Raw genomic sequence first — 12619 nt, 5'->3', positions numbered from 1 at the left:
CTCTTTATATAGAATGAGACTCGCAAATGCCAACAAGAAGACATTTAAACTAGGATCATTTCTTCTCCCTTCTTAGAAACAATCCTGTAAGTACCCGAGTGCTCAAACACATGAAAGAACCAGGTTGCCTCTTTTGATATCTCTCTCCTCCATGAAGCCTTTCTTGTCGGAAGGCAGAAATTTCTTTTGAAAATAAATGGCATCCCTTCCAATGTGTTCAGATTATTTCCTGGGTGCCTGAGTTATCCCTCAAAAAGGTTGCTTGATATTTAATTCACTTCAACTATCACAATAATATTTCAGAGAGCAAACCTTATTTCTGCAGCACCAACTTTATGAGTTTCTCTGTAGCAAAAGGCAATTCCATTGGTGAGAACTGGGATGGGGAAAAGAGAAACGAAATAATGGCCAGAAAATAGGTACAGCACTACACTTTCTTCACATCAATAAGCATACGCGTGATTGCACGGTAGAGTACACAAAAGGATTCACAGGTGTCAGTGTTGGTAGAAAAAAATAAGGTCTGCAGCAGTCTGTTTCTAGACCAATTTTTCCAAAAATGCAATCACTAAACTCAACAGCCTGTGCCCTCAAGTAAGCAAATTTTCAGATAACCGCAGCCTTGTACCTGTACTTCCAGCTGGCTTTAAAGATTCTTTCAGATTGTTCCAAAACAATTTCAAATAACAAAAGCAACCTACAGAAATGTGAAATTCTGAATTGAATCGTTACTGAATCATTTTTATCTTAAGTTTCATTAAAGCAAAGCAAAAAGATGCTTGGACAACGCGCATAGGCTCACACTTGTCATGAGCCTATACGGGTTGCAAGCTTGGACAAGGTTAGCTGTTTTAAAGATAATGAAATTATTTTGATTTAACCATATCGAGAAAATGGAGGCTTCATCTTTAAAGTCTAAATTAAATACTTCTTTTAAAAAAATGTTCATCATGCACAAAAATACAGGAACAGGAAAAACGCTGCTTAGTACTGCATAATATTTAATAGAAAAATAACCCTAATCTAGCATCTTTGAAAACAGTTTCAGCAAACATGCTACTACAAACAGTTAAACATAAACTGATCGAAGTATATAAGAAACTAAATTATATTGTTCAAACAAGCCATTGCTCAATCTGCAATTTGGACCGTGGGTAGACAAACACAGATAGACTACTTCAGATAAATCACTGAAGGAAGTCCTGTCATGTGCTCGTTTATACACACAAACTCACTGAAGTAATAGACCGTCCTAAGACCACACAAGAGATACTCTATGACCAATAAGTCATTTCTCTGCTGAGGGAAATGTATTGTGTCCTTTTGTAAGAACACTTTTACAATACTGGATTCAGATTATATGAATCTCTCTACCATGGCATCTGAATGGGCTGCATTAGCTTCAGTAAAGCTACGCATGTGACCTGATTATTTAATAAAAGGAATGATAAACAGCAGTGACTGATTATTTGAGAAGTCCTGTACTGGAAACTACTTTCCGCAAAAGATACAAAACACTATTATTATTCCTGCATTTCAAAGTTTCCACTTTAAATACAATTTATCCTCAAAAGAAAACATGCAACGTATGGCTGGATTGGTATTGCTGGAGCAAACTGTAACCCAAAATACCTTGTTGCCAAAAGTCCTGCAAAAGAAGGCTGTTGTGATGAGGCAGAGAAATTTGGCTCACATTATAACAAGAAGAACTGCTATGCCGGTGCTGTTTTTGCAGTTGTGCTGTTGTATTTCCTACAAATATCTATTCGTATTTTACTGGAGAAACCAAACTTTGGTGGAAGATTTTTTACACTCCTTGATTAAATCAACAGGTATTTAGACTTTTACCACTGTACTCTAGAATTGTTCACTTCTTCTGCTAGACTGATAGCTCCAGGTTTTAATTTAGACTAGGTTTTTAATTTAGTTTAAGCTTTGTGGTCATGAAAGACTACAATATCCCCTGCATGGAATAATATACCTATTACGCATTTGCCTCGGGTAATAGAGTCAAGTTTTATCCTTCCTTTTCCTCCCTCTCTTTATTTGTGAGAAACAAATTAGGTGTGTGTTTATATTTAGTAGTAACATGAAGGCACATAATTCAGTTCTTATGCAGAAATTGTGATCTGAGCATTGTCACCAGGTACATGTATTTACATAAATATACACACCTTTTAATGTATATAGCCTAATGATACTGTATATGGAAATCTATAAACTAGAATGGAGTTTATTATGTATAAACTGTTTCTATCTTTAGGGCTTTTATTCTTTTTAATGATGCTAATCCAATATTTTAGGACTAAACTCCGTTTAACTAAAATAAACTGATTTCTAGACTACACAGATAGAACACTGCACTCTTAATTAAATGCAGAGTTCTCTCTTCTTGGATCTAAAAAATCCAAGAAACTATATTCCATATAAGATTTATTGCAAGAGAAACACAGAATCGCACTTCACCACAAAAATAACATAAAACTTAACAATAGTAATTGTACAAAGTGTTTTTACAGCTCAAAAAAGGAAAGAAAATATAGCATTAAAAAAAGGAAAAACATCTCATATATTCAATAACAAATTAAATTACACTGAATCCAGGCAGGCTTACTTCCAGGAAAGATACCACTATCATGGCTAAAATATTTGATTATCAGAGCATAATTATTAATTGGTAAGGGGGAAAAATATTTGATAGACCTCCTTTAGCCTTTTAAAAGGCAATTGGTCTTAATAACTACATACAAATTACTATTTTGCTTTCTTTCAGAATAAAGGAAATATTAACTGAAGAGCAATCAATAGATTCAAAGTTAGTCTACTATTACTAACTTCCACTGATTTGTGCAGCTTCTGGTTCACAAAAGAGGAGGAAAGGGAAAAAGAAAGAGAAAGCTAGCTATTCCAAATTAAATGTTATTATTTGTTTCTATTGCTTTGCTCATTAATGATGGGGGATCGCTAGCAAGTACGCTGGTGCCCGATGAAATGGTTCGTTGTGCCTATTGACAGCAAAAATGCTCCATTACTTCACAAAACGCCCAGATAACACATTTTCTCCCATTAAAATCATTATGAAATTCCAGTTAATTAAAAAAAACCATGTCAATAAATCTACTGCAATTTTGAAGATACTTAAACGCAAAGAAAATGTTGTCTTTTGTTTGTTTTCAGGTCTTGTTGTTTTGTAATAAGGATGCATTTTAATTGCATTATTAATTGAAGGCAAAGCAACATATTTATCTGATCTAGTAACACTAGATTAGACAAATGGATTAAAAACAACTTGCAAGAGAGTTTCCTACGTACAGCTATCATGCTGGTTTTGTATCATTAAAATGGCTCCTAAACAAGCAGATTAGCTGATTAATGGATGATTAAGACTGCAGGAAGATCAGTCATTACATGGAGAAACTCCTTGCATGCACACACAGAGCTAACTAATTGACAGCTACACATGAATTGGAACCACCAGCCTCCGAAAGCATTATTGTAAAGGCAGATATAAATACTTGCCGCAGCCTCCCTATTTCCCCCCATCCCTCAATCCCACACCCCCTTCCCCAACATGTTTTAGACGCAAGCATTAACTGCTTCTTTTAAGTTCAAGTTGGGCTGTCTAGAATCTGCATTGTTACACGTGTGAGTGGGTGGAAGAAGATACTTCCAAACAGTAGGGCTACATCTAAAAGTCAGCATCTGAGCATAAAGATAACCTTCTCCATGAAGTTCATAGAATATATACCCTGTCATAAATTGAGCGTCCATACCAAATGTCTGCTGTTTGAAAGAACTTGGAGAAAAGTTCCTTGGTTGTATTGATCTGAGGGTTCACAGCTACCGTTTTTATGTCCTGCTAGGTCTGCCTGAACAGTCCTGAAGCCATTGCTTATTATCCAGAAGTAAACACCAATTTGTCTGCTGTAAAACTGATACAAATCCCACTCTTATTCCAATAGAGCTCTATTGTCATATAATCGCTTTGGTGGAGGGTGGAGAAGGGGGAGGAGTGATGACTGTCCACATAAGATTACACAGCAGTCACTTTTTGTCATGAAAGATCATACAATAAATTTTCCTACCGCACTGCCTTTAAAGCAGACATGATTCACTAATAAATATCAATATGGAAACTTCCTATTAGAGTTTGTACAATTCAACAATGGAGATTACAACAGTCCTTATTTCACAGTTACCAAAAAAAGTCTCCAGAATAAATCTATTTCAAGGAACTTTTCAACAGATTTTTTGTTGTTTGATCTTGCAAAGAAAACCAGCAACTTTTCTGAAAGTTCACTTCCCATATAGTTTTAAAAAATAATGTTATGTCCAGAGTTAAAACAATAACAAAGGGATTCCTGATCTGAATAACCTGTAATGAAGCTTCCTACCTATAGTAAGAATTCCCTTGTGCATTTGTCAATGAGATACTATACAAAGGTGTCTTTAACAGGCTGTCTGATTTGGTACAAAGCAGTGACAACATTTCCTGGCAAACTCAACTGACCAGAGAAGATTCATCAGAAGTCAGAAATCTTCAATCTAAACCTTGCCATCCCCACCTGGAAAGCACCTTAAAGATGATTACTGATGTTATTAAAAACAATAGAAAAAAAACTGGGCCATTAACGAATTAAAATAACAGATGCAATAATTTTTTACTCTAAAAATATAACAAGGGATCGTAGATGCATCTTTATCTGAAGAAGCTCAATATCACAACTGTAAGAAGAGGATGTGCTAGTTGTTTTTTAAGGGGGAAAAAGATTCGTTTTACTACGGCTTTTCCTGCACTTGGATACATTTTTTTTTAAAGCCAAAAAAAGGGGAACATTTTAAGGCAGCTTTCCCAACTTTTTTCCCCCCACAATATATTGTGACAAGTGGCTGTTTGATAGATGTTCTCCTTGATAAACGACTTGTTCAAAAGAGACACAGTAGCTTTCATTTCCTGACCAGAACACACTTTTAATTTGCACCAGCAGAATTGCTGGAGTGTGACTGGCTCTCGATTCTGGATGTTTTGCCTCTGACAGGCCCCCACCCTCCACAAAACAAAAATAAGCAGGAGGCACATCTGCAGACAATGATCACCCGCCACACATTTGTTTGAGTCCTTATAATCGAGATGCAGAAGAGATTACATTTGTTAGCTCTCGTGGAGCTCTCTTCTTTACACACACACACACACACACATCTCCCAGGACGGATGCAATTTCTCAACCACTCTTCAAGTTAAACTACTCTACTAGAAAACTGAGAAGCAGGGATGTGGATGGAGTGAAAAGCATGTACATGGAGGGGTGGGGGGGAGGAAGTACACATGTGCCATACAATATATTCAAAACTAGGGAGCCCAGGCATGATTACTACCTATTACTACTGTTAGAATCATCTTCCTCATCCTCCTTCTCCAGGAACTGAATTTAAACAGTGGCAACGATTCACCCCATCCAATTTCAGCTCTCAGCATACTATCCAATTCCCGATTTAAAATTTATAAATGTAATACCCTCATCACAAGCAGCAGGTCCAATCTGCTGTGAATATATATTACAGCTTTAACATCACAGAGGGAAATCTCCCATCTGGCAATCACATTCTCTCCAACAGCTCTAGGAAAGGGGGGGGGTGTATGAGAGAGAGAGAGAGAGAGAGAGAGAGAAAGCTGTGTCTTTTTGCTTTTCCCTCTCTCACTCCCCTCCCATTTAAAATGAGTCAGGGTTGATTATTTGCATCTAAAATAAACCCTGCTGTATTGATCATCTCAAAGTCAACAAGTTCCAAATTATAGATAGATGATAGATAGATAGATGGATGGATAGATAGATAGATAGATAGATAGATAGATAGATAGATAGATAGATAGATAGATAGATAGATAGATAGATAGATGATACTTCCCATTGTGATAGTAGTTCTGTTTTACTCTATTGGAAATATACATAAACCATCATCCGCTTACAGGCACGGCCGACTGGGCAACTACTTCTGTACTGAATGCAGAGCTCAGGGTTGTGCCGCTATGAAAAATCAATGGCCAACTCTGTCCATGCTCCAGCCAACAGCCCGACTGATGCCCATGAGTTTCTACCTAATCCTTATTTGTTTCTAATTTAAAAGCAGATACATTCTTGGCCTTTCCCCCTTGGCACAAATTCCCAAACTTATAAACAAAATACTAATCTGCTGATACGGTTTCCTGGGCTTCTACCAATGGCCTTGTGTACACTGCACTGGACAGGTATATTCCAATTCTCCCTGTTTCATCAGGCATGCTTACCATGATCCTTTAAAAAAAATACAATATCTCCTCTTATAATAATTGTTCAAGTCTCCTATAATATCTGATGGTTGTTCCATTTGCACAGCACAGCAATGACAAGCCGGCAGATGGAAAACAGGATAGAAAATATACAGGCCATTATTAAACTGGAAGACTGAAGAGGGGGTGTTTGCAGGAAACAGAGGCATTTATTAGAAGACCCCTAGAAAGGATTTTATTATCCTCATCTAAAACCCAGTGGAAAAAAAATGGAAAGGGGGAGACCTCAATTGAAAAAATAATAACTACACTCGAAAAATAAACAGAAAACCATAGCGGTATAGGAAGGCTTAGCTGTGTGCGTGGTCTCTCCTCCCTCCTCCTTTTACAGTGAGCAAGTTGACTAATTTACATCCTATTTGAGTGTACATGGTGCCCTGCTAGTAACATGCAACTTTAGCTTTACGACAGAACAAAAGTAACAGTCTGTTCAAAGCAGAAAATTAGAAATAAAATAAGGCAGTGCACACCCACATATCCACACACATCTTATTTATATACCTAAAGCTTTATCGTTAACCTTGTTACAGGGATCTTCAGCGACATGCAAAGTCCTCTGAAATGTTCATCATGCTCTTTTAAAAACAAAAGGAACACTGTCCGTAGTACAACAACAACAACAAAAGTAAACGAGATTCCCAAACAGACCTACCATAAACACTGGTGCTACTGATCATTTCTTGCTGGCAGCACAAAAAAGCTGAATTGGAATTTTTTTTCCTCCTCTCCTTCTTCTCACAAGCAGGAATTCCAAAGGTTGCTTTTCATGAATGCCACTTTTTCCTCTCCGCTATCAAATGTCACTGTCTTGAAATGTGGGCCTTTTCGTCAGGTATTCATTTAACCTACATGCATATAATTAAGAGGGAAAGCAACATCAACAAAAAGGGAATCTCAGATCAGAGGAGAAGAAAGAAAGGTGGGGGGGAGAGAGAGAGACAGAGAGAGAGAGAGAGAGAGAGCACATGACCAGCAATACAAGTCCATGTCAATTTCACTCACTCCCATTGAAACTAACAAGAGCTCCAGGGAAGATAGTAATAGGATCAGTGGGTTGTATATACCAGTAAATTATACATCTTCCTCTCAGTTCCAAGCCAACAATACGCCCACCGTGCCTGCCCCCCCCCAATGATGAGGTGCTTAAATTTTTCTGCATCAGCTTCTCAGATACATTCACATACACCCCTCACCCTTAACTTACTTTCCCCATCCTTATTTGCACGGATTTGCTTAAAAGTTAGTTCCTCCAAATTGCACTTAAAGCCGCCACACGTAACCGCTTCGCCTAGAACTTGAAAAATAAATAGAGGCGCCCCCCCACCCAGCCCTTTAAGTGAAAGTGGCTTAATTAGGAGGGGAGCGCAATCAATCTCTCAATCCCGAATTCTTACTCTCTCTCTCTCCGCACTATTGTTAGCAACGATCAGGGGAAAGCCCTACGCTGCGATTGTATCGCTTTACTTTCCACATCGCGCTTTAAAACAAGGGGGGGGGGAGAAGGAGCAGACGAGAGAATAAACCCAGACTTGGTGATTTGCGGTCTATATATCTATATCTAAAAGCACACATTTTTGATTATAAAAGCTGGGGGAATTTAGAGCGTCCGCGCGCCCGCTCGGGATACATCTAAATTTGTATTAAAAAATTTTAAAGAGAACGGGCGGAGGAAAAGAAGGAGGGAGAGAAAGGGGAAACGAGTCAGAGAAGAGCTTACCTGGAGGGTCGGGCACAATCGATTCTTACGGCGCGCTGATGAATTGGGGCTCGGGTTAAGCGAAGACGCCTCCGATTTGAAATCATTCCAAGTTTTTGAAGGGAAGACTGACTGCAGCCTCTGCCATGTTGGAATTTCAAACCCAAAACAGCTGCTTTGCAAAGAGCCACCATGCCAGCAGCTGAACGCCTGCGCAGAGCGCCGCCGAGCCAAATTCAAATCACTTTCACACTAAAGAGGCAAAGATCAGTTTGCAAAAAAAAAAAAAAAAAAAAAGGAGGAGGAGGAGGAGGGGGTTGGAGGGAGGGGAAAAAAAAAAAAGAGAGAGAGAGAGAGACAGAGGGACGCACCAGATTCAGGAGCAAAAGAGGCTCTCAATGGCCGCGCTGCCGCTGTTGCCTCCGCGCCGCCACCGCCGCCGCGCAAGGCCCCTGGCTGCACAGGTCAGGTTACATGGCAGGGGCTGTCGCTTGCAAGAAAACATGCAAACACCGCCTGGAGGTGGCCGGGAGGTCATGGTAGAGCAGCCAGGAAGCTCGCCCTCCCTTTCTGCGGCTCCAAGAAGGCAACCGGCAACTGAGGGAGTCGGGATCCCCGCTCCCAGCTTCGCCTCCGGCTCCTGCAGCGACGGAGAGACTTCGCGGAGCTCTGGCGGCTTCCTTGCCGCCGGGGCAGCTCCATATTCCCCAGTCCCATCCCCCCCCCAACCCACCCACCTCCCGCGCCAGAGAAGCACAAGCGGCGGCGAGCCAAGCGAGCGCCTCTGGCTTCCCCACCCCCACCCCTTTGCGAGAAGCGGCGGCGGCAGCGGCGGCGCCTTCGCTCCACAGCCCCTACCGCGTCTCGGAAGCACGGACGGCTCTGCGCATCCCCGCTCTCTCCTTGGACTCACTTCGAGAGACTTTGGGAGGCCGGGAGGAGCCGTAGAACCGGGACGGCAAGGAGTGGGGGGCGGGTGGGGGGGCTGGAGGAAGAGAGCGGGCGCGAACTTGAGAAAGAGAGAGAAAGAAAGAGAGCGAGAGAGGCTCGCCCGGCAGCCCGATCCTGAGACTTGCCCGCCGGTGTGCGCGGGAGGAAAGTCACTCGGTCTGCACTCCTTCCACGGGGAGGACGGGGTGTGTGCGCGCGTGTGTGTATGTGTGTGAGGGGGGTGTCTTTCGACCCAGGTAAGGGAAGGTGCGGAGAAGAGGATGGCAAACCTGGACGTGGGCTAACGAGCGATAGGGAGGACGTGGCGAAGTGTGAATAAATGCCTTCGAGTCGCTTGCTTTTCTCGGCTACGTTTCCTTTGCGCGCGCCATGTATATGTATATTGTATATATATATATATTTTCTTGTCGCGCCGCTCGTTTTCTGGACTTTTTAACGGCCCCATCCGAAACGCATCCCACCCGACCCCCTATTTTTTTTTATCTAAAAAGAAAGCCTATTCCCCGTCTAAACCTTTTAAAAAAAAAAAGTTGACCTCTTCCTTAGAACCAAGTCTTAAAGAATTCACTACGGCTTTATTTTGGAGCGAGCATGCCTACATCCCCCTCATGAAACTCTGAGGGCCTCTCTTTTAAATGATGTTTTTAAAGAACTTACTACAGATTTCCTTGCAGGGGGGAAAAAAAAAGCCTCTGGTGGCATCTAAAGATTAGCATTAATTATGGCGTGCGCTTTCGAGGAATTTCATCTGATCCACCAATTATCCTAATTTACAGGTGTATATAGTTAATTGTTACTCTCTGTATTTCATTTCCCTTCCGATCTCACTATTTGCATTTCCCATCCCAAGCGCTGGTATATGTATAATTTGACCTGTAACTCGGGATAACATTTCAGGCATGTAAGGAATTCAGATACACAAAAGCTTATGCCACAATAAATTGTTTCGTCTTCCAGATATCTGTAAGATATACCTCCCTGATGAATGTCATAGATCTCCAGCACATGAAACCACTTGGAAGAACTCGGTATGTGAGAAGATGAAGCCCAAGCGCATTTACCAAATAGCAGGTCCCATTCTGTGTTTTAAGTGCCTCTTAGTAAATATATGTGAGTGCATGGTGTGAGTCTGCCCTCCTCAATAGGGTTGTTTAGAAGTAAATCCCTGTTGTTTTAGTAGAACTTGCATCTCCAGAAACATCCAAAGCTTTGGGCTGTACCTCAATGTTACCTATTGGTTGGTGCACATCACAAAAGCCACTGATTGTTCTAACAACATCTTATTGAATAAAACCACATTAACTAGGTACATACAATATGCTCATCCTTCTATGGTTTGCAAACACAAAACTAAACAAATATTCAGGTACAATGTATGAACCTGACAATTATGCCCTTATTATGGATCACTATTCCTGTCTAAAACGGGATCTATCTTTGAGTCGAATAGTATTCTCTGATCTTGTATAAATAAGTATTAACCCACAGATTGAGCCATGGGATGAATATTAGTTAACATCAGAATGACAATCTTCACATTGTTCACTTCCATAGAACTGGAAACTTTCCCAGCAGCTTTAAGTATTAAATGTTTTGGGAACAACTAACTATTCTGCCACAAGTTTCTTAGAGTAATATGATTTGATGCGACATCCTTTGCAATGCAGGCAATGATTCATAGCCTCACGAATAGCTGCCACTGTAATCTACTGTATTTTGAGATGTAAAGATACATACATTAATGCCTTTGACAGATTTAAAAATCTGAGCAATTAATTAATGCAGTAGATAAATAACTGCTTTCCAAATGTTTCAAGTGCTAATTCCCATCAGCCGATCCATCCAGCATGGCTGACAACAAAGGTTCTTGGGAATTGCAGTTATTTCCGGAGGCATTGGGTTGCTTACTTCATTGTTTCTCCAAGCTAGGCAATTTCAGATGTGTGGAACAGCATGGCTGTTGCTGAGATCAGGTAGCTGAAGTCTACACCCCTTGGAGTTACCAAGCTGCAGAGGCACTGGTCTCAACTACTTGTGATAAAATAAGCTTGCTGGCAAATTATATCAATGCTTGTTAAACAAGAGAAGCCTTTCTCTGAAATTTTCAGTGAAATTTTCTCCCAGATATACAGCTTGGGACTCGTCACACACACTTACTGCATAAGCTCATTGATGCATGTAATATTGAAAGGGGTCTGGATGTTTACCTTTGTGCCAATAAATTTGATCCTTTCCAGAAGCTTCACTTTCATTGCAACCTCTCAATATAATATCCAATTCATCTTGGTTTTTAGCATAAACGTATAAACTATAAAATATTATTGAAAGGTTCTGTTTGAATGACACTGAACACAAACTAGTCAATCATGTTCTAATTTAAGTGTAATCTGTTTGGCCTATAGAGCAAACAGATCTGGACTACAAATATATATAAGGCCAATAGATGGCAGTAAATCATTTTTAGAGTTTTTCTGAATCTCTATGGAGCCTTCTAGTGGGTATACAGAGCTTCACAGCCTGGTTCAGCTCTATCCGCTTCCTTCCATCTAAAAATGACTACTTTCCAGCACTTGGTCATTAAAGTAGGCTTAGGTGGTATAATATCAATGGAAAATGTTTTGAAACCTTCTTGTTAGTCATCTGCATATTGAGTATGTGAAGTAGTGAAAGTCCAGTGAACTTCATCAGAAGTTGCACACCGAAAATGGAGTAACTTTACTTGTTCTACCTAATGCCCCAGCAATCCCCAGCATGCAGACCCCAACACATGCCCTGAGTTACTTTAGTTCTTGGGCCCGAAGTGGTTTACCACATTTGTTACACAGAGCACTGATTTCCCTAGATATAAAATGTAATATCTTGAGTTGAAAAAAAAGGTAGAAGAGAATTAGTACAGTGACTCTATAAAAAGAGATTTTAATTATGGAGTAGGTGCATTTAAATTGCACACACAATCCATACAGTTCTATCTGTGTAATCATCTTTAAAACATTGTTTTTTAAAATTAAACTTGAAAAGACTATGCTGCCTGAAAATATATTTCTGGAAAATGTCTTTTGGACAGGTTATTGGGGAGGTTGAATGCCACCACATGTTTACTGGACCCGTGCCCCTCCTGGCTGGTACTGGCCACACAGAGGTGACACGAGGCTGGCTCCAGGGGATTACTAACGCTTCCTTGTTGGAGGGGGTCTTTCCTGCCTCCTTGAAAGAGGCGGTGGTGAGACCTCTCCTCAAGAAGCCTTCCCTGGACCCAGCTGTTTTAGGTAATTATCGTCCGGTCTCCAACTTCGCTTTGTGGCGAAGGTTGTAGAGAGTGTGGTGGCACGTCAATTACCCCAGTACCTGGATGAAACTGTCTATCTAGACCCGTTCCAGTCCGGCTTTTGGCCTGGATACCTGGAAAGGGTGCGCAACTTGGGCGTTCTCCTGGATGGACGGCTGTCTTTTGAAGACCATTTGACAGCCGTCTCCAGGAGGGCTTTTTACCAGGTTCGCCTGGTCCACCAGTTGCGCCTCTTCCTAGACCGGGATGCCCTATGCACGGTCACTCATGTGCTCGTGACATCTCGCTTGGATTACTGCAATGCTCTCTACATGGAGCTCCCCTTGAAGAGCATCCGGAGGCTCCAGTTAGTTCAGAA

General features: G+C 40.9%; 1 protein-coding gene across 4 annotated transcripts in view; it reads right to left on the bottom strand.

Annotated features, from left to right (window-relative positions):
• The window catches only part of FIGN (fidgetin, microtubule severing factor), a 146493-nt gene extending 137768 nt beyond the window's left edge, over nt 1-8725 (bottom strand). For 2 of the 4 annotated variants that reach the window (XM_058191615.1, XM_058191638.1), the window contains exons 1-3: nt 8396-8725; nt 8046-8276; nt 6981-7173 (exon numbers count right to left, since the gene is read on the bottom strand). In XM_058191615.1, coding sequence (XP_058047598.1) covers nt 6981-7005 — 25 coding nt within the window. In that variant the 5' untranslated portion in view covers nt 7006-7173; nt 8046-8276; nt 8396-8725. Of the gene's footprint in view, nt 1-6980; nt 7174-8045; nt 8311-8395 lie in introns of those variants that run through there. The other 2 variants (XM_058191629.1, XM_058191623.1) reach the window with 2 other exon arrangements.
• Nucleotides 8726-12619: the final 3894 nt, after the last annotated feature.

This window comes from Ahaetulla prasina, chromosome 1 (assembly GCF_028640845.1).
Source record: "Ahaetulla prasina isolate Xishuangbanna chromosome 1, ASM2864084v1, whole genome shotgun sequence".
Classification (NCBI taxonomy): Eukaryota; Metazoa; Chordata; class Lepidosauria; order Squamata; family Colubridae; genus Ahaetulla; species Ahaetulla prasina.
Note: the sequence above shows the minus strand (reverse complement) of the source record. Positions and strands in the feature narration are given on the sequence as shown.